Source organism: Ambystoma mexicanum, chromosome 2p, assembly GCF_040938575.1.
Source record: "Ambystoma mexicanum isolate Mex_15411 chromosome 2p, UKY_AmexF1_1, whole genome shotgun sequence".
NCBI classification, from domain to species: Eukaryota; Metazoa; Chordata; class Amphibia; order Caudata; family Ambystomatidae; genus Ambystoma; species Ambystoma mexicanum.
Genome location: NC_090923.1, coordinates 1130364960 through 1130382989, shown reverse-complemented (window position 1 = coordinate 1130382989; position 18030 = coordinate 1130364960). Strand labels below are relative to the sequence as shown.

Genomic DNA, 18030 nt, shown 5'->3' with positions numbered 1-18030 from the left:
CCCACTCCAACATTTGGATTGGGCTTCTTCCTAGGTAAGGTAGAGTGCTGCAGTGGGGGAGCCAGCAAATACGAGTGATAACAGCATGCACGTAGAAGGCTTTGAAATATTCTTTCATTCTAGTGACAATCGCTGCTTTAAATCACGAGAAAGAAAAATATTTAAAGCCTTCTGCAAGCAGGCTGTGTTATTAGTGCGGGCGCTGGGTGTTAGCAAGTGGCTGCCAATGATATTTCTCCCGCCTGTTCGGGAGAATATTATTTCCAGCCACTTTAAAGGTCCTGCATGAATAACACAGCCTGCTGTTTGCAGAAGGGCTTTCAAAAGCGCTTCTGCAAGCAGAAGGGATTTCAAAAGTGCTTCTGCAAGCAGGCAGGGTTATAGCTGCGGGCACTGGGTGTTAGCAAGTGGCTGGCAATAATATTTCTCCCGTCCGTTCGGGCGAAAGAAATATTATTGCCAGCCACTCTAACACCAAGGCCCGCAGTAATAAAACAGCCTGTTGCTTGCAGGCGGCCTTTCAAAAGGGATTCTGCGAGCAGCAGGCTGTGTTATTACTGCGTGCGCTGGGTGTTAGAAAGTGGCTGCCAACACCCAGGCACCGCAGTAATAACACAGCCTGCTCGCAGAAGCCCTTTTAAAAGGGCTTCTGCAAGCAGAGAACAGGCCCGGCTGAAGATGTGTGGCCCCCAGCTACCCCCTGCTGACTGGGTCGGACTGGACCATAACCTTGTCTCGGTCAACAATGAAAAAGTGGCCCACAGTTGCAAATGGCTATTTATTCCTTTTCTAACACTGTTTGAATAACCAAGTGGGAGGTTTTTTTTAATAAATTGTAATGCAACTTGTGCATTTGAAAGAATATGTATTCAGCAACACTGGTTACTTATACCTTGGTAACTCAAGTCGCACTCTTGTGTGATTGGCCCACCACTTAAAATGTTTGATTGACAGCTAGGCTGAGTGAATGGGGGTGTGCTGCATAAAAGCAGGGCTTTGGGGACTGGAACTTCAGAAGTCGCCACAGGACCTGAGAATCCGACGAGGGAGAAGCTGAGCCGACCTACCACGACGACACCACCGGTGGAGCCCTGCGGAACCGACTCACCACTTCCCGACGACAGAGAAGATCTCCGGGCTGGAGAGGCTTCTTCCCCTGACTGGTGGGCACAACCAGTTTACCTTCTTCTCTTCGCATCCCAGGCCGTCTTGTGGTCGAATTGCCCATGCCAAGCACCCCGGCAACCGGATAGCCACTTAACACTGGACCGCTAATAAAAGGACCGCTCCTTTTACCCGAGACCTCCGCGGCTAGTTTCTTCCCTGGCAGTGCAACAGACTCCTGTCTTCCTCCCCGACGAGATCCTCTCTTCCCCCGGACGAAGCACCGATTTGCATCCGCTGCCAGGAACAACTGCCCCCGCTGGAGTATTCTCACCAGTTTAAGGTACCATGTCTGCCAGGCCTCCCTTTCTAAAGATTGCTACAAGGTAACAATCCCTTAACCTTCTGGACTGGGCTGGCCGCCTTGACCCAACTGGTCCCTTTCTTTTGGTCCAACTCTTTTTGAACCTTTGCAAGACTCTGGTGCACTTCAACCGTGTGACCTTGGACACATTTTGTTCTGATCCTCTTAAAGTGGATCCGGCCTTCTGAACTCTAACTTCACGGTTTTACTTGCCTTCCTCTCTTGTTTTGTTCTTATGAAAGTACTGGGATCTGTTTCATATTATACTCTGCTTTTCTCTCCCTTTTAAAACAAATTATTAGAGTGCCATCTGCGTTAAGCACTCACCACTGTCTGAAAATAAGTGGGGCTTTACTTAAGACTTGTCTAAAAATTCTTCTATGGGATTGTATATCTTTTAGTGACCGTGTTTTTGAATTGCTTACTATTAGTGCCTGTGTGTTTTTTCTAGATGTGGTTTTGAATAATTATATCTCTTTTACACCAAGCCCTGGTCAGTGTTTACGTGTTCTACTATGTTCTTTTGACCTATTGTGAATACTCTGTATACTGCCCAACTCTTCTTGAGGGAAGTCCGACTGCTCAGCCACAGCTACCAAGTGAATCTGTGTGGTACAGACTGCTACCAAGTGGGTTTACTGCCAAACACCTGTAGTCTTAAATCTTTTGCAGTGGTCCCAGAGGGAACTGCACAGGTTTCTGCCCAACAACTGGCAACTCAATTAATCTGCGGTCACATTGAGGTCACCCGGGATGTGTGGAGCCAAACCCTATACTGGATGGCCCAGCCCAAATGTGTATGACAAAACCCACAAGGAGAGGAGAGTCAGTGACGCCCTGCTTGTTGATGTAAAACCTCGCTCTAAAAAGGGAGGTATTCAAAATGGTTGCCATGGCCCGCGGAGGTTAGCCCGCCATTATCACACACCAGGGGCGAACTGCGTCACAGGAGCAAGTGAAGCAATAGTCTCCCCAGGGAAGTCGGGGGCCTTGCATGCAATCCTAGCCTTGAAACAAGGAACCTTGGCAGAGCCGATACTGGCAGATCAAAGGCGTTTACTCGATATGTCAGGGGCGTCCCCAGAATTAGCCTCTAGTGGAGGATCCTCGGCAGAGCCGGTATTGGAAGGTCTGTGGTACGTGACCGCCTTCTTTCGCCCCCTCAACAGAACTGGCATCGCCACGGCCACGCACATGGAAAGTCTTAGAGATATACCATACAGCCAGGACCCTCGGTGAGGGACTCTCAATTCTGTTGGTGACCAATTTAGCCCCAAACAGAGGAACCTCAGGTTTAACCCTGGTCTTATAGCCACCTCGAGAGGGGTCTTGAGCCAAGACTCGGTACAGCTAGCTCCAGATGAAGAAGCCCCAGGGCGAACCCTGGTATCAAAAAGCCACAGCAGAACTGGGATCAGCCTTAGCCCCAAATGGGGAACCTTGGAAGAAGATCCGGTATTGGGGGACCGTTACGGGGCCCCTCAGAGGTGTTTCCCGTGCGTCTCGCTGAGCCGAGACCAAAAGGAGCACCCGAAACTGAAGTGTTCTGCTCCCACGGAGAACCGCAGATATTTCATATGCGGGCTACAGTCAGCAATCGCCCTTCCAAAGAAAGGACTTTATTTGGCAGGGCGTGGTCAACTTCAATTTCTCTCGGAAAGATCGAAGATAGTGTGCAGGCAGCCTGGTTGAGCACTGTGAAAGGACAGCAGTACTAGCCCCTCCCTTACTCTAGGAGGGGAACAGGTTCCCCCCATCCGAGGTACAGTATTTTCTGTACCTCTGCTCTGAGGGAGAGCATCCCGATCTGTCGGAAAAGAGGTTTGAAGTGTGGGGAAGGAGGAAAGGGCAAGCGAAAACCTGCCTAAATGATGGACAAACCCCACCAGTCTTGGGTGATGGTTTGCCACGCCTCCAGATGAGACTAGATTCGTCTCCCCCCCACCCAAGTGTAGTGTAACCAACAAACAATACCCATTGGTGATTTGTCGGCAGGAAGATTACCTGTCACTGTAGAGGAGGCTGATGTCAGAGAAAAACCAACCACCTTGCCGCTGCCACTTAAGGCGGGGCTACCAACAGGAGTTTCAGATCGGCGCGCGCCGACCCTGAAAACCCCCTGATCCCAGAGAAGGACCAAGTCTGGGACCCTGACCTCTGTGTACAAAGGGCCTTGGCTGAAGATGTAGCCAGGACCGACAAACGGGTCTTTGTTGTCCAAAAACATGGACAACTGCTCAGCCCCAAAAGGAACGCTCCCAGCACCAGTCGTCATGAAAGTTGGTGCAAGGGAGGTATCCAAAATGGCTACCATGGACCATGGAGGTTGGGCCGCCATTTAGTCAACACCGGAAGAGAACTGCGCCATAGGAGAAAATTGGGCAACTGTCCCCCTCAGGGGAGTCAGGAGACTTAAACACTTAGCCTTGAAACAAGTATCCTCGGCCGAGCCGGTGCTGGCAGAACTAGGTTGTTTAGTGGACATCCAAGAAACTGACCCAGAAGTAGCCTCCAATGGAGGAACCTCAGCAGAGCCGGTACTGGAAGGCCCGTTGCTGATCACCTTCTTTGCTCCCTCGACAGAATCGGTACAACCACAACCCAGAGCGTGGGACGGTTGAGGAATATACCCTACCGACAGGACCCTAAGAGGATCCCTCGACTCAGTCGGTACTGTATTGAGAGGAACCCTGGGTTTTAACCCGGGACATATAACTCCCTAACGGGGGGCTTCGAGCCGTGCTCGGTTTGACAAGCACCAGAAACTGAGACCCGTATCAGTGTGGAAAGCTTCAGAAATGGAGACCTCAGGGAGAACCCCGGTATCCAGGTCCACAGACAAACTGAGCTGAACCTTAGCACCCAAATGGTGAACCTCAGAACCACGTCTGGTTTTGGCAGATCCTCTGAGGACCCCTCAGAGAACACTCTGGTACGTCCATTAGGCCCTTGAGGCACTTCAGGGGAATCCCTGGTAACAGAGCTACACAAGCCCCTCCCGGTCATGGAATGCTCTCACCGAGCGGGGCTGCTCATCACCGTCCTCATCCTTTTAAGGCTCATCCCAACGAGGCGGGAACAGAAGACTGGTCTTCCACGCCTACGGTCTCAGGTTATAAGAGAAAAAACGAATCGGAGCGGCCGGGTGGAACAGGAGTGAAAAGATGCTTAAAATACATCCTCATAGGGTCAGAGTGCACAAGTATCTGAAACTTCACCAACACATATCCTCAGCAGAGGTCTTAGGTGTCGAAGAGGAAGAAACCACTCGTAAGGGACCTACCCTCCGAACAAAAGGAGGAAGGCTGCCAGGAGGGGCCACCACCGGCCGGGTCCACATAGATCAGTGGAGCAAAGCAGGAGGAAGCGAGACAGTATGAGGCAGCGGAGCCCACGCACTCTGGTCAAAGAAGGGCAGACCGGGTTACTATTGCCGAAAGGAATGCTCCCAGCACCAGACGTTGCAAACGTAGGTTTAAGGGAGGTATCCAAAATGGCCACCGTAGGCCACGCAGGTTAGGCCGCCATTTTGTCGCCACCTGAAGATAACTGCGTCACATGTGTAGCTGAGGCAATTGCCTCCTCAGGAGAGTCAGGGGACTTAACACTTTATCCTTACAAGGATCGAAAGCAGAGCCGGTACTGGGTGGTCTCGGATGTTTAGTCGACATCTTCGAACCAGTTTCAAAATTAGCCTCCAATGGAGAAAGCTCGGACAAGCCGGTAGCAGAGGGAGTGCAGTCCGCGACTCCCCCCTCCCACCCCTTTTCACCCTCGTCAGAACCGGTACCATCACGACTGCGTGTGGGACGGTTGAGGACAATACCTCACGGACAAGACGCTCAGAGAAGGCCTCTAAGATTTGTCGATATAGACTTTAGCCTCCACAAGAGGAACCTCAGGTTTGAACCTGGTACGTAAAGCTCCCTTAAAAAGGGGCCTCGAGTCTGGACTCAGTACCAGCTCCAGGATATTGATGTGGAGATACTTCTCCTCCGGCAGCCACAGGCCTCTGGCGTGCAGACGTCCGGTGTGGGGTCCCCAGCCCTCCAGGGAAGTGTCCACAGTGACAGTCTCCTGGTATGCGGGTTCTGAAACCCTGTGCCCTGGGCGATGTTGGAGTGTACGCCCCCCACCACCTTACCCCCACCCCCGCCCCCGCCCCGGACGAAACTCATAGTCGAGAGGGATCTTGTCTGCAAAGCTTCTGGACCCTTGTAGCCAGTGAACATCCAGCAACTCCTGAATAGGTCGCATCCGCAACCTGCATAGCCGGATAAGGTAGATCCAAGATGACATGCTGAGCAGCGACTTGATAGTCCGCACAGTGGTGGTGTTCAGTGACAACAGCCGTACTTTCCTCAGCACAGCCGCTATCCTCTCCTCCGAGGGCGACACTAGGCAGGAGACTGTGTTGAGCTTGGCTCCCAGAACAGTGTGTTCTTTGACGGCATCAAACAGGACTTCGGATAATCGATGGAGAACCCCTAGATCCATCAGCAGCTAAACGGTCGTCTCCATTTGGTCAACTGCCACCTCCCTTGAATTGGCCCGAATGAGCCTATCGTCGAGGTATGAGGTACATGCATCCCTTGTAGATGGGCAGCCACTGGTGCCAGGCACTTTTCGAACACCCTGGGAGCTGACTTCAGGCCGAAAGGGAGGGCGTTGAACTGGTAGTGCCTTCCCTGCACCGCGAAGCGTAGGAACTTCGATGCTTACAGTGGATGGGGATGTGGCAGTAGACAACGTCCTCCAGCAACGCCAAGAAGGCTCCTTCCTCCAGTTGGTCAAGCACATGCTGCAACGTGACCATCCTGAATTTTTGGAACTTGAGGCGCCGAAGGTCTAGAATCGGCCTCCAGCCCAGTCTTCTTTTTGACTACGAAGTATCTGGAGTAGACTCCAGAGCCCCAGAGTCGTCTTGGAACTAGCTCTTTCGCCCCTTTTGTAGCATGGCCCGTAAGTCCTGCAGGGGCTGAGGGATGTGCTGCTCCTGCCGGGTCACCGGAGGGATCCGCGGACACTTTTGCTGAAACTGCAGGATATGTCCTTGGGCGAAAGCGTCCAGCACCCATCTGTCAGTGGAGATCTTTTCCCACTCCCGAACTAATCCCATCAGCCGGCCTCCCACTGTGGTGCATGAGTGGGGGCCTGACGTCCTGGCCGGTTCAGTCCTGCTTCGGCACCTATGTTACGCCTTGGGGGTGACAAAAGCGCTGACCACCTCCACCGAACGCCTTGGAACGGCCTCTGTAGACCGCCTGGGTCGCGTACCGAGAGGGCTGACGGTATGACGAGGAGCAACCTTTCGTCGATCTGCCTGACCTTCCACCGGAGGTGAGAAAGAAAGAGCAGTGCTGTTGGAGAGTACTGAAAGGTAGCCCAACTTGCAGGGGTACCCCTTAATTATATGGGTACCCCTAATCATACCAGAGTAAATGCACCCCTCTAGGGAAGCAAGGCCAAGAGTCTTATCTTGCAAGGATAACAGGTTTAATCTTTACAGAAATGAGGGGGGGGCAAAGAACTCTGCTCCCTGAACGGCATTCTGTCCTTCTGTTCCAAGCCCCTGCAGACTGGTGCTAGGCAGGAGCCTTATATACTGTTAACTTGCTGTAGTGGCATTTCTAGAAATCAGCATGGCTACAATCCCACATTGTCCTGTTTCCATACAAGGGATACTCCAGTCTTCCTTCCTTCATGGTCGGATTTCTGTTTAGGACATACTACTTAGCATATTGCTAGCTTATTCAAGAATACACTGTAGCTTCCTTTAGCATCATTTTGCTATATATGAACATTTTTATATAAACACATTTTCCCCATCATGCTCCCCATACTTCACTCATTTGACTAATATTTGTATCTGGTCCTGGAATTTCCCTTAAACCCTTGTTTTCTTAATCCTGCATGTCGTGCATTGAGCATTTTAAAATCCCCATTTAGCATACATGGGCTTTTGACAGACAGCTGCTCAGCCACTTCATGTGCTCTGCCAGAGCTTCGCCTCAGTGACGCAACACTGCAGGCTTTGCGATCCATTTTTAGCGCAGGCCACATTCCTTCCGTGAAGGGAGGTGGGGTGAGCTGGGTATTTTTTTACTCCTCCCGTGCTTTGATATTTTAAAACTAAATAGAATATCATTTACAAATATATTCAGCTAATAGTTATTTACACCTTATATTTAAATACTATCTTCATTTATTGCCCACCCATGTCTGTGTGATTATATTTGCATGAAAAAGGCCTTCTCAGTGCTCTAGTGCTTAGAAACAGTCAAAATAAATCTTGCCTAATTCTAAAGTGCTTGGGAACGAAGGAAGGCGCTAGCTCTTTCCTAACAGTACCCAGGGCACGAGCCATCTCCATATCACTGTTGATGACCTGCAAGGACTCGTCGACGTTCTTCATTCTTCCCGAAGAGGTTATCCCCGAAGGACATGTCCAGTACCCTTGTCTGGACCTCTAGGCGGATATTGGTGGCCTTCAGCCAGCCTCGACGACTGAGGAAAACACTGTTCCCCATCAGCCAGAAAACGGTGGCGATGTCCAGGGGCACTGTGATGCCATGGTCCGAAGCCACTTCACCTTCCTGGAGGAGTGCGATCGCTTGTCGTTAGGGAAGGAACTCCAGAATCGATGCCAGCTTGTACCACAGTTCCTTTACTTTAGTAAATTTGTTATGCGCAACCAATGACCCTTGGGCTTGAGGGCGCAACAAGACAAACACAAGTAAAGTCATGGGAGTAGAACATGAAGAAAATTCGGAAAGCAGTTGTGATCTCTTTAATTAGGCGAACAGGTGAGTCCAACTTCTTTTTGAATAATTCTGTTGACTCAGTGTATCGTAGCTCTAAAAGGGAGATCATTCCAAGCCTTCGGGGGAATTGCAAAGAAGGCTCTTTTAGAGACCTTTACAGTTCTGCATCTTGGAATGGTTAAAAAGTTCTGATTGCTCGATCTGAGTGGTCCGACACAGGTTTTATTAATCAGAAGTTCTTGTAAGTAGGAGGGCATTTTCCACATAAGCACTTCTGAGTGATGGTCAGGATGCAAACGAATTCTTGATCGACTGGTAACGAATGAAGAGCGCATCTTGCAGCCGGGACATGGTCTCTACGCCCAAGCCTCATCACTGCCCCAACTGCTCCATTTTGGGATACTTGCAGTTTATTACAAACAGCTTTATCAATGCCTATTAATAGGCTGGAGCAGTAATCGATTTTTGTCCCTATAATCACCCTAACGATGGTTTCAGCGTTACCTTGCCGGACAAAGGAATGATGCATTGCGTATCGGCGTAATTCATAAATGTCGCACCCTCATGAGCCAGTTTGGCGAATAGGGGGACAGTAAATATGTTATAAAAACAAGGTGATGTGCATGCTCCCTGTGGTACGCCCAGGTCAACATTAATAGGGGCGATTCAGCCTCCCTGAAGAAGACCCTGCTTTCTCAGTTTACTGAGAAATGAGATGGTCCAATGGACCGCTAAGGGGGGGAGAAATTAGCCACCTCCTTCAGCCTGGTGGAGGTGCACGGTTTTTGTGCTTTTTTCGAGAAAGTTCTATTTTTGTCAATACAGGGCCTGTGTGCTCTTCTCTCCATCTGCTGACAAGCGGGAATCCGTTTGCCAGTGAATTTCAGCGCCCCTCAAGGGCAAGGCTGGACACATTTTCATCAAAGTTTCCATAAGGCCATCGGGCCTACCCTGCACCTCCTTCCATCCTTCTCTGCCGTCGTGGTCGGATGTTCCCATTTCAAGCTCTGCACCAGATGCGGACTGCGCAACGTGTTTGTGGAGGACAAACGCCTTCAATGCCTCTAATGCCTTCTCCTGGACCACAAAAAAAAAGGAGATGGCAAGATCTGCCTTGGCTTCTCCAAGAGCTCGATGAAGGATCGACACAGTAGACTGGTGGACTGGCTAAGTGCCAAGGCTCCTGCCCCGTGACCCAAACAGGGTCATGCCTCACCTAGGACCAGCCAGTCCGAAGAGCAGGCTTCAGTCTTTTGAGAGCGCCTCATCCGTGGGGGGCCCAGTAGAGGCCAAGCACCTCAAGTACTTTTCAGTCGGTGTCTCCGCGCAAGCGGGTACCTCGATGGGCAGGGCACGATCAACATCACCATCTGCCTCCATCGCCAGCCAGCTCCTCAAAAAGGAAGTCGCCCAACCCTGCTAAGCTGCGGGAGAAACCTCAGAAGCCTAGAGTGGAGGAAAAGAGGGCCGACCTGCCCAAGAAGGCCCAGTCAGCGCAGGAGAAATCTTCGATGATTGAGCTCGTGGCGGCCACTCTCTCGAAGGCCAAAGGGGTGGATCCTGTGAAGGTAGCCCTTACTGCACCCAGGGTGTGCCTGCCCACGAGACGGGACACCTCAGCCGGGACGATGGCAGCTGGCAAGATGACACCAAAGTTATGAGCAGAAGCAGAATAAGCGTAAGCAGGAAGGTAGTCAGAAGAGAAAGATAGGTTGTTTGGCTTTTTATCAAACATGAGAACAAATAGAAAAATATGAAGTACATCTCTTTGTCAAAAGTGTAATAGAATCTTATGCAAATGTTTTGTCATCTGAAAGTTGCTGTTACATTTGCTAGCTGCAATCAAGTGTTTACTGAAGCCTTTAAACCACCCTTCACAAATAGAAGAGTTGACAGCTCAGCCAGTCTACCACTTTCAGAGTGCGGATGACAAATGAAACATTCTGCATGCCAAGTAGGATGATAATTCAGAGCTCTAGAATTAAGGTCCAATAAAAACCTCCTGAACATGAGCACCACACATTGCCTGGCTCCTCTTTCTAGGTCTTTTCGGTAGCTTTATCTCCAGCATGCAGAAAGCATTTCACACATACTCAAAGATCTGACAAAAAGTGACAATTTAGTACACAGCAACACCCGGCCCACACATTTACCTTTTCCATCTGCTCGTCAGTCTCTAGGTTTGCCTTCTCCTCTTCTTTCTCACCATCTGCTATGGTGGTAGTGTCCCTCTGAGAGTCACTGAAATAGAAGGACAAAGGCAATGGTGAGGCAAGCATCCAAGGGCAAGAAGCAATACAAAAAGGTGAAGAGCAGATCCAATCCGCGCAGCAGCAAAAAGGAGACAAAAGTCTGTTCAAGTTTACATCATCGCAGAAGCTGAAGTCCTTCCAACGAAACAGCAAGGGGTTACGCAGGAAGGATTTGAGAATCGTAGCATGTTTCATGATACATTTGCATAAACTCAAGTGTAAATCACATTATAATTAAGCAGACAAGCGAACACAGAACTATGTACAGGAAAGGGGCAGGCCAATCTGGGGCAGGGCTCAATTTCAAAGCTTCCAGTTATCAAGCGGTCTATACAATTTCAAAGGGGTACGGTGTTCTTGGCTTGGCCCAGAAAGTAGATTTTTAACATAGCTCAGAGGAACTGCTGCTACCTACAACAATCCCAGTATCTAACCCCATTGCTAGATCCCATTATTATGTCAGACTTTAGATAGTGTCCTTTATGCCACAAACCAGGATCCTACAGCCCTTTTCCAGTATTTGGACGGCCTTTTAGTCATGGGCCATGCTGTAAAATGTGCTCTGCCAAAGCCCCATTTTATTTCATTACATATCCATGACAATCTACAAAGAGCCTCCAGTTGCAACTCACTCTTGAATTGAGCAAGCTCAAATGTCCTTACAGCCATCACCAACAAAAAACTACTTTTCCGCAAAGTTATCCTGGCTACAATTATTTCAGCAATCACCAGCCCTAAATGAACAGTCAATAGGAACTTCTTGCTATAAATAATGACCCAATGGCTACTCTTCAAAAGAAAATCAGACGAAGGTGTCCACTTAGTATCCCCATAACTTAATATTTTGGGTTTTGGTTACTTTTTGTACGTGCCAAAGACAAGCTAGTGGCAGCAGTAACATGTGTTGCGTTTTTATTTTACTTGTGCACTTTCGCCTTTACCGCAAATGGCTACCAAAAATGGCTAGCACTCCAAGATAGCTGTGCCACAAGGTTTTCTGCTTCTTGTTTGGTCATATTCTAGTTTGGCCTCCTTACTGTCCTCTCATGTCAGGAACTCACATATAAGATCATGCACCTGCCTTGGGAAAGCGCATGCTTTTGCAAGCTGGTGAGCGTTTTTGTGTGTGAGCACAAGGGAGGGCTCAGGGACTGTCTGGTCCCAGTCCACATCTCCTGGCGCTATAGAGTCTGCTGCTTGGTGGATAAGAAACCAGTAGTGGTCCCCGATTGGACTACTACTGGATGTTTAAATGTGGTAGATCCTTTCCATTGGTGGGCTTGAACTTGGTTCGAGCTCCAATTATGGACAAGGATGCCATTCTTCATTCAGTTCTACGTTGGAGCCAAGAATCCTACGACGAAGAGCAGCCTGCTGACGACCAGAGGATGACTTCTGCTGTGGCCCAGCATCCTCTCCAATGTCTTGCCCGGTGAAACCCTGCTCCTTTGCAAGGTCTCAGAAAACCCTTGTGCTTCAGCTCTTGTACTAGTGGGACCAACTAGTCTCGACACCTACCCGAGGTTGCATGCCCCAAGAGTCTTCAGAAGTCTCCTTGGATTGCCAGTGGATGCACCAGCTCCCTCGTGGGCTCTCTCGCCAGAGACATCGTCGCTCTGCATTGAAGCCTGGAAATTTGGTGGTCACAGCTTGTGACAAATTGTCTTCTCCCGAAATTAAGCATGCTAGCATCAAAGGAGGCTGAGCTGGAGCCGCTTCTGTGTCACCGCCTGCAAGTAGTGACCGTCGCTAGAAGTCATCTAGCTATAAACCATCTTCATCCATCCTGTGAAGTATCCTGAAGGGGTCTGCACTGCCATCATCTGCATTCTTCATCATCTGGTGTTGCATCTTGAAGTTGGACTGGACTAAAAGAAGCACTCAATCCTGCGACCCATGGGCAGCCCTCACTCAAATTAAGGACAGAAGATTGCGTCCCCAGTTACCCCCAGATGATCCATCATCTAATCGGGGAAAGTCAGTGTCAGGGGGTGGTAAGTAAAGAACTGTTCCTGTTCCCCGTAAGATAACATTGGGTGCAAAGCCCTTTGTCTGCTAACTCCCTCTTTGCATAACTTTAGTTGTCGAACCTGGGTCAAGTATCCTACTCCTGGGCTAGCCTTGACTGGAAGAAAGAGGAGAATTTACCAGTCTTTGGACAAATACTTATTCCACTTTTAAATAGTTTTTAACTGTTTGGAATCACCACCACAAGGACATTGCATCTTTTCAGTGAATAGCTTCCCTGGAGAAAGAAACCTGCATTGAAACCTGTGACTTTTGGGCACTAGGACCCATACATCTTAGGGCTGGACCTCATAAGTGAAAGGGAATTGTGATGGTGTTGGTTCTATTAATTTTAACTGCATCTGATTACGTAGCTGGTTAATTGAGGATTAAACCTACTGGTGAATGTATGCATTTGTGATATATGGTTTTCATTTCTTAGTGTGTTCTTAAAAGCCCAATAACTATTTTTATAGACACTGTCCAAGCTGCTTTATTTTGCGTTATCCGTGTGAACTGAGACCCTAGACCACTGTCACTCCTAAGATTAAGACCCGACTGCTCTCGCAAAATACCTTGATTGGGTTTTGGCTACACCCTTTGCCCTTACCCGTTAACCATAACTAGGGTGGCCTCCTAAAATCTTCCCCACGGGGTTGATTTTAGGAGTCCATCTTAACACCAGCTGGGGGTGGATTGAACTAGGGTGCTTACCAGGTGTCCCAACATGAGGACAACGTGCAGTTTTCAGCAAAGAGGTCTCCCACTTCTTGAACAGGCGATTAAGTTAAAGACTCAGGGAGATTAAGCCTTTGAGCAGGACAGGTAATCCGGCTCTTCCTACACAATCTGAGACTGAGTGCTGTGCTCAGTTTCTTCTTAGTCACCGGAGAGGCAGAGCTTTGCTTTCGGATTTCTTGGGAGCACTTGAGATGTTGCTTCAGAACTTCCTCTTCCTCGAGCAGCAGGCCTTCCAGGTGTACAGGCTGTTCCAGTAGAAAACGCTCTGGCCTTGGCAAGGACCTCCGTGCAGTCCACTGACAACTCGTTATCGTCCAAACTCTAGTAAGCAGGAGCCAAGCCCTCAGGTTCAGCGATCCTGGGTTGTAGTGCAGGATTGCGCCTCCTTCTCTGGTGAGAAGATTCGGGTCTACTGGCAGTTTGACAAGAGGCAACGCTGACAGGTTGAGAAGGTCAGAGTACCAAATCTGCCTTGGCCAAGCCGGGGCAATGAGTATCATCCTGCATCAGCACTGTCTGAGTGTGTTGATCACTTGTAGCAGGAGAGTCAACGGCGGAAATGCGTACAGCAACAGGCCTTCCCACGGGAAAGAACGCATCCCCCAGGGTCCTCGGTTGATGGAATCTGCTGGCAAACTTCCGGCATTTTGAGTTTGCCGCCGTCACAAACAGATTGATCTGGGGCCTGCCCCTCTTGATGAAGATGCAGGCCACCTGGTCCTGACGAAGTTCCCATTCGTGGCAGCAGCGCAACTCCCTGCAGAGGGAGTCCGCGATGGTGTTCGAACATCTCTTGTCTGATGGCCCATTGGCCTAAGTCCTCCGCGCCTCTTTGGAGAGCGCTGGGGATCTAGTGCCCCCCCTGCTTCCTGATGTAGAACATTGTGGTGATATTCTCCGTGAAGAGCCTCACCACCAACTTGCCCTTCAGAGACGGGAGAAATGACTTGCGGGTCCAGAACACTGCCCGCAGATCCAGGATATTGATGTGAATATCGTTCTCCTCAGTCAGCCACAGGCCTCTGCCATGCAGACGTCTAGTGTGGGCTCCCCAGCCTTCCATGAAAGCGTCCATGACGACAGTTTCCTGGTATGGGGGGCTTCGAAACCGTGGGCAACCTTGGAGTGAATACCCCACCATCTTACCGCTCGACAGAACTCCTCGTCGAATGAGATCTTGTCCGTGAAGCTTCCGGACACCTGTACCCAGCGAGCATCCAGGAACTCCTGAAGAGGTTACATCAGTAACATGCAGAGCTGGAGAAGGTAGATGCAAGACGATGACAGAGTCTGGCTCCTAGGAACAGCGCGTTCTGCGATGGTGTCAAGCAGGACTTTGGATTATTAATGGAGAATCCCAGATCCGTCTTCAGGTGGACGGTTGGCTCTGTGCGTCCGACGGCCAACTCTTGCGAACTGGCCCGAATGAGCCAGTCGTCGAGGTACGGGTAAAAGTGTATCCCCCATAGAGGCAGATGGGCCGCCACCTGTGCCAGGCACTTTGTAAACACCCTGGGGGCCGACTTCAGGCCGAAGGGGAGGGCCTTGAACTGGTAGTGCCGTCCCTACACTACGAAGCATAGGAACTCCCGGTGCTTCTTGTGAATAGGGACGTGGAAGTAGGTGTCCTCCAGGTCCAGCAACGTCAAGAAGTCTTCTTCCAGTTGGCCAAGCACGTGCTGTAATGTGACCCTCCTGAATCTTTGGAACTTGAGACGTTGCTGGTCTAGAATGGGCCGCCAGCTCCCGGTTTTCTTTTTGACAAAAAAGTATCTGGAGTAGACTCCGGAGCACGGTAGTCATCGTGGAACCAGCTCCATCACCCCTTTTCACAGCATGGCCTGTACCTCCTTCAAGAGTAGTGGGATGTGCAGCGCCTGCCGGGCCACCGGAGGGATCCACGGACACCTGTGCTGCAACTCCAGGCTATGTCCGTGGGCGAGTGTGTCCAGCATGCATCTGTCGGTGGTGATCTTCTCCCACTCGCTGACGAATGCTGTTAGCCGGCTTCCCACTGGGGTGCAGAGGTGGTGGCAGACGTCCTGACCTGTTCAGTCCTGCTTTGGCGCCAGCGTCCTGCCTTCAGGACGACGGTGGCGCTGAATGGCCTGTGTACGCCTCCCTGGTCGTGGACCTGCAGGACCAGCTGTACCACAACGAGAAACCTTTGTCGATCTTCTCGACTTCGCTCTGGAGGAGCGAAAATACAGAGCAGCGTTGCTGGAGCGCCATCAGCCGTGATGGCCTGCAGGGACTCGTTGTCGACCTTCCCAAAAATGATCTCTGTCGAACGGCATATACAGTACCCTCGCCTGGACCTCCTGGATGAAATTTGTGGCCTTCAGCCAGCCTTGACGGCAGAGGCAGACACTGTACCCAATCTGCCGGAACCCTGTGTCAGCAATGTCAAGCACCACTGATTGCATGGTCCGAAGCCACCTCTCCCTCCTGGAAGAGGGCGATCGCCTCCATCCCCATCATGGCCAGCTCGGCCGTCTTCCCCTCCGAACCTGGCTTGGGAAGTCACCCAGCCCTGCAGTTTAACAGGGTTGGGGGACTTCCTCTTGGAGGAGGAGGAGCTCGATTACTGGCTGGTAATGGAGGTGTATGGTGGTGTCGAACGCACCCTGCCCAACGCGGGACCCGCTTGGCAGTGACCCTGTTGGAACTGGACTTGCGGTGCTTGGCCTGGCCTTGGGCGCCCACGGGGGAAGCGCCCTCAAAGGACTTAGAAGCCCGCTCCTCAGACCGGCTGGTCCTGGGTGAGGCATGACCCTGGCTTTCAGCCACGCCGCCAGTCCACTGTTGATCCTTGGTAGTCTTCTTGTAGAAGCAGAGGCCGATCTCCCATTCTCCATCCTCGTGGTACGCATGAAGACAGTAGAGGCATGCGAGGTGCTTGTCCTCCACAAACACGTTCTGTAGCCCGCGCTTGGTGCAGAGCCTGAAGAGGGATCTTACTTCTTCTCCGTCATGGACGGAGGTGCTGAGTAGGCCTGAAGGCCTTGTGGAAACTTTGAAGAAACTTCAATGATCCTTGAAGGGCGCTGAAATTCACTGGCAAACCGATCCCTGCTGTCAGCAGATGGAAAGAAGAGCACACAGACTCTTTTTGAACAAAACCAGATCTATCTGTCGAAAAACGAAAACATTAAGAAGTAGCTCACAGAGCAAAACTAGAGTACTACCAACACAGAAATTTGAGGTAAAAATCTGAAGATGGCTGCCAGAGGAGGGGCTTAGGGAGAGGACTGTCGTTAGCTGGGGGCAGTATGTCCCAGAGGAAAGTTGATTGGTTTAGAGGAGAAATACAGTTTTAAGTGAAAGTGAAACTTTTTTTACCGAGGATTCCCAGACTGACGACAGGGAATATTCATGAGCATGTGAATCCATACCAGGCCCCATGCTGCAGAAGACACAAAGCTGGCACTTCAGGATAGGTCATGTAAAGCTCCAGTCAAGACTAAAGCAGTGAAAGTAGGACAAACGAGGGTCCCTCAAACAGATGTCGCAGTAATCCTGCCTGATGACTCCAGTGGTGTGGCAGTACATAAGGACAGCAACCAAAACTGTCCATTCAGCAGCAAAGCAAGGGCTTCAACTTCAGTGTAGAGCATGCACATAGTTCTGGAGCTTCAGGGCAGCACTCGACGGCTGCTGAGGAGGAATATCTGACTTCGCGCTGGATCAATGAAGGGCTCAAAATGACAGTTAAATAAGCAGGAACTAAAAGCAGCTCCTGTGTATCCAGCATTAACCAGGGACCAGGAGCTACCAATGGGGAACAAGGCGCTAGTACTTTCGTATAATATTGTAACATAATTTTGTTAATTATTTATGGCCCTTCTGCTTTAAATGTGGTAAAGATGTATCCTAATGTTTATTTATAGATTGGCCCAAAGGCACAGTTGGTTGGCCTGGAGAGCCAAAATTAGCTCCTCGTAGCTGTTGCTGTCAAGCAATGATCTCTGCTCGTTTTACATATCTGCCTTTATATATCATCACTTCAACTAATGCTGTAAATACTTGTATGTAACTATGTATGTAAATAATTTCAAGTTTGGCGCCCTGATCCCCCGGGCCTGATGGTGCGCGTTACAAATAAATAAAATACAAATATTCTTCAAAGCTTCAAGCAGGAGCTAAAATCGCTCCCCCCAATTCCAACCTGTGTAAGTGAAAGAAATGCCAGAAAATTTGTCTGGTTGAAAAGACAGAACTTCAACTTCTGGAGGATCAAGAGTTTCTAGGGAGGATTCTGTGTGAAGAAAGAATTTAATTTTTGGAAACTCTATAGGTCATTTTCAGGGATCCTTTTACCCATTGCTTCCACACACTGCACCCCTTCTCTTTTTTGGCTCTATGGCCGATTTCTGGTATGGGCAGATGAAGTTCAACTGAAATGCCCCTGCCACTTAAACCCTTTGCCTCAATTAGAGTATATGGTCCTGGGTTGACCATTAGGCTTAGGCTAGTGGGCTCATCTTAGGCACACAGTGTGTGCCCTCTTAGAATTACATCACATCACCAGATATTGGTTTTAAGGAATAAAGGTTGGTGGAAGCTGTAATTTAGCTTCGATTTCGCCAGGGTGCAAGCCAAGTTCCCAAATTGGTCGTCCAGTGTACATTTTTAGTAGCCTTTGGGGTAACAATGTATTTCAAGTACTGCCCTCTACTATTTTGTTGTCGGGGTTACCTTTGCTCAGGGCCTAAAACAGCGGTTATGCACACATGTGACCTTTGAAAGTCCAGTCATGCACCCAGTATAGTGGTTCCTGGGCTGGCCATTTCACAAC

General features: G+C 49.9%; 1 protein-coding gene across 2 annotated transcripts in view; it reads right to left on the bottom strand.

Moving 5' to 3' along the window:
- Positions 1-18030, bottom strand: part of GANAB (glucosidase II alpha subunit) — a 919668-nt gene that overhangs the window by 721752 nt on the left and 179886 nt on the right. For both annotated transcript variants that reach the window (XM_069645184.1, XM_069645185.1), the window contains one exon: positions 10386-10473. In XM_069645184.1, coding sequence (XP_069501285.1) covers positions 10386-10473 — 88 coding nt within the window. The remainder of the gene's footprint in view (positions 1-10385; positions 10474-18030) is intronic.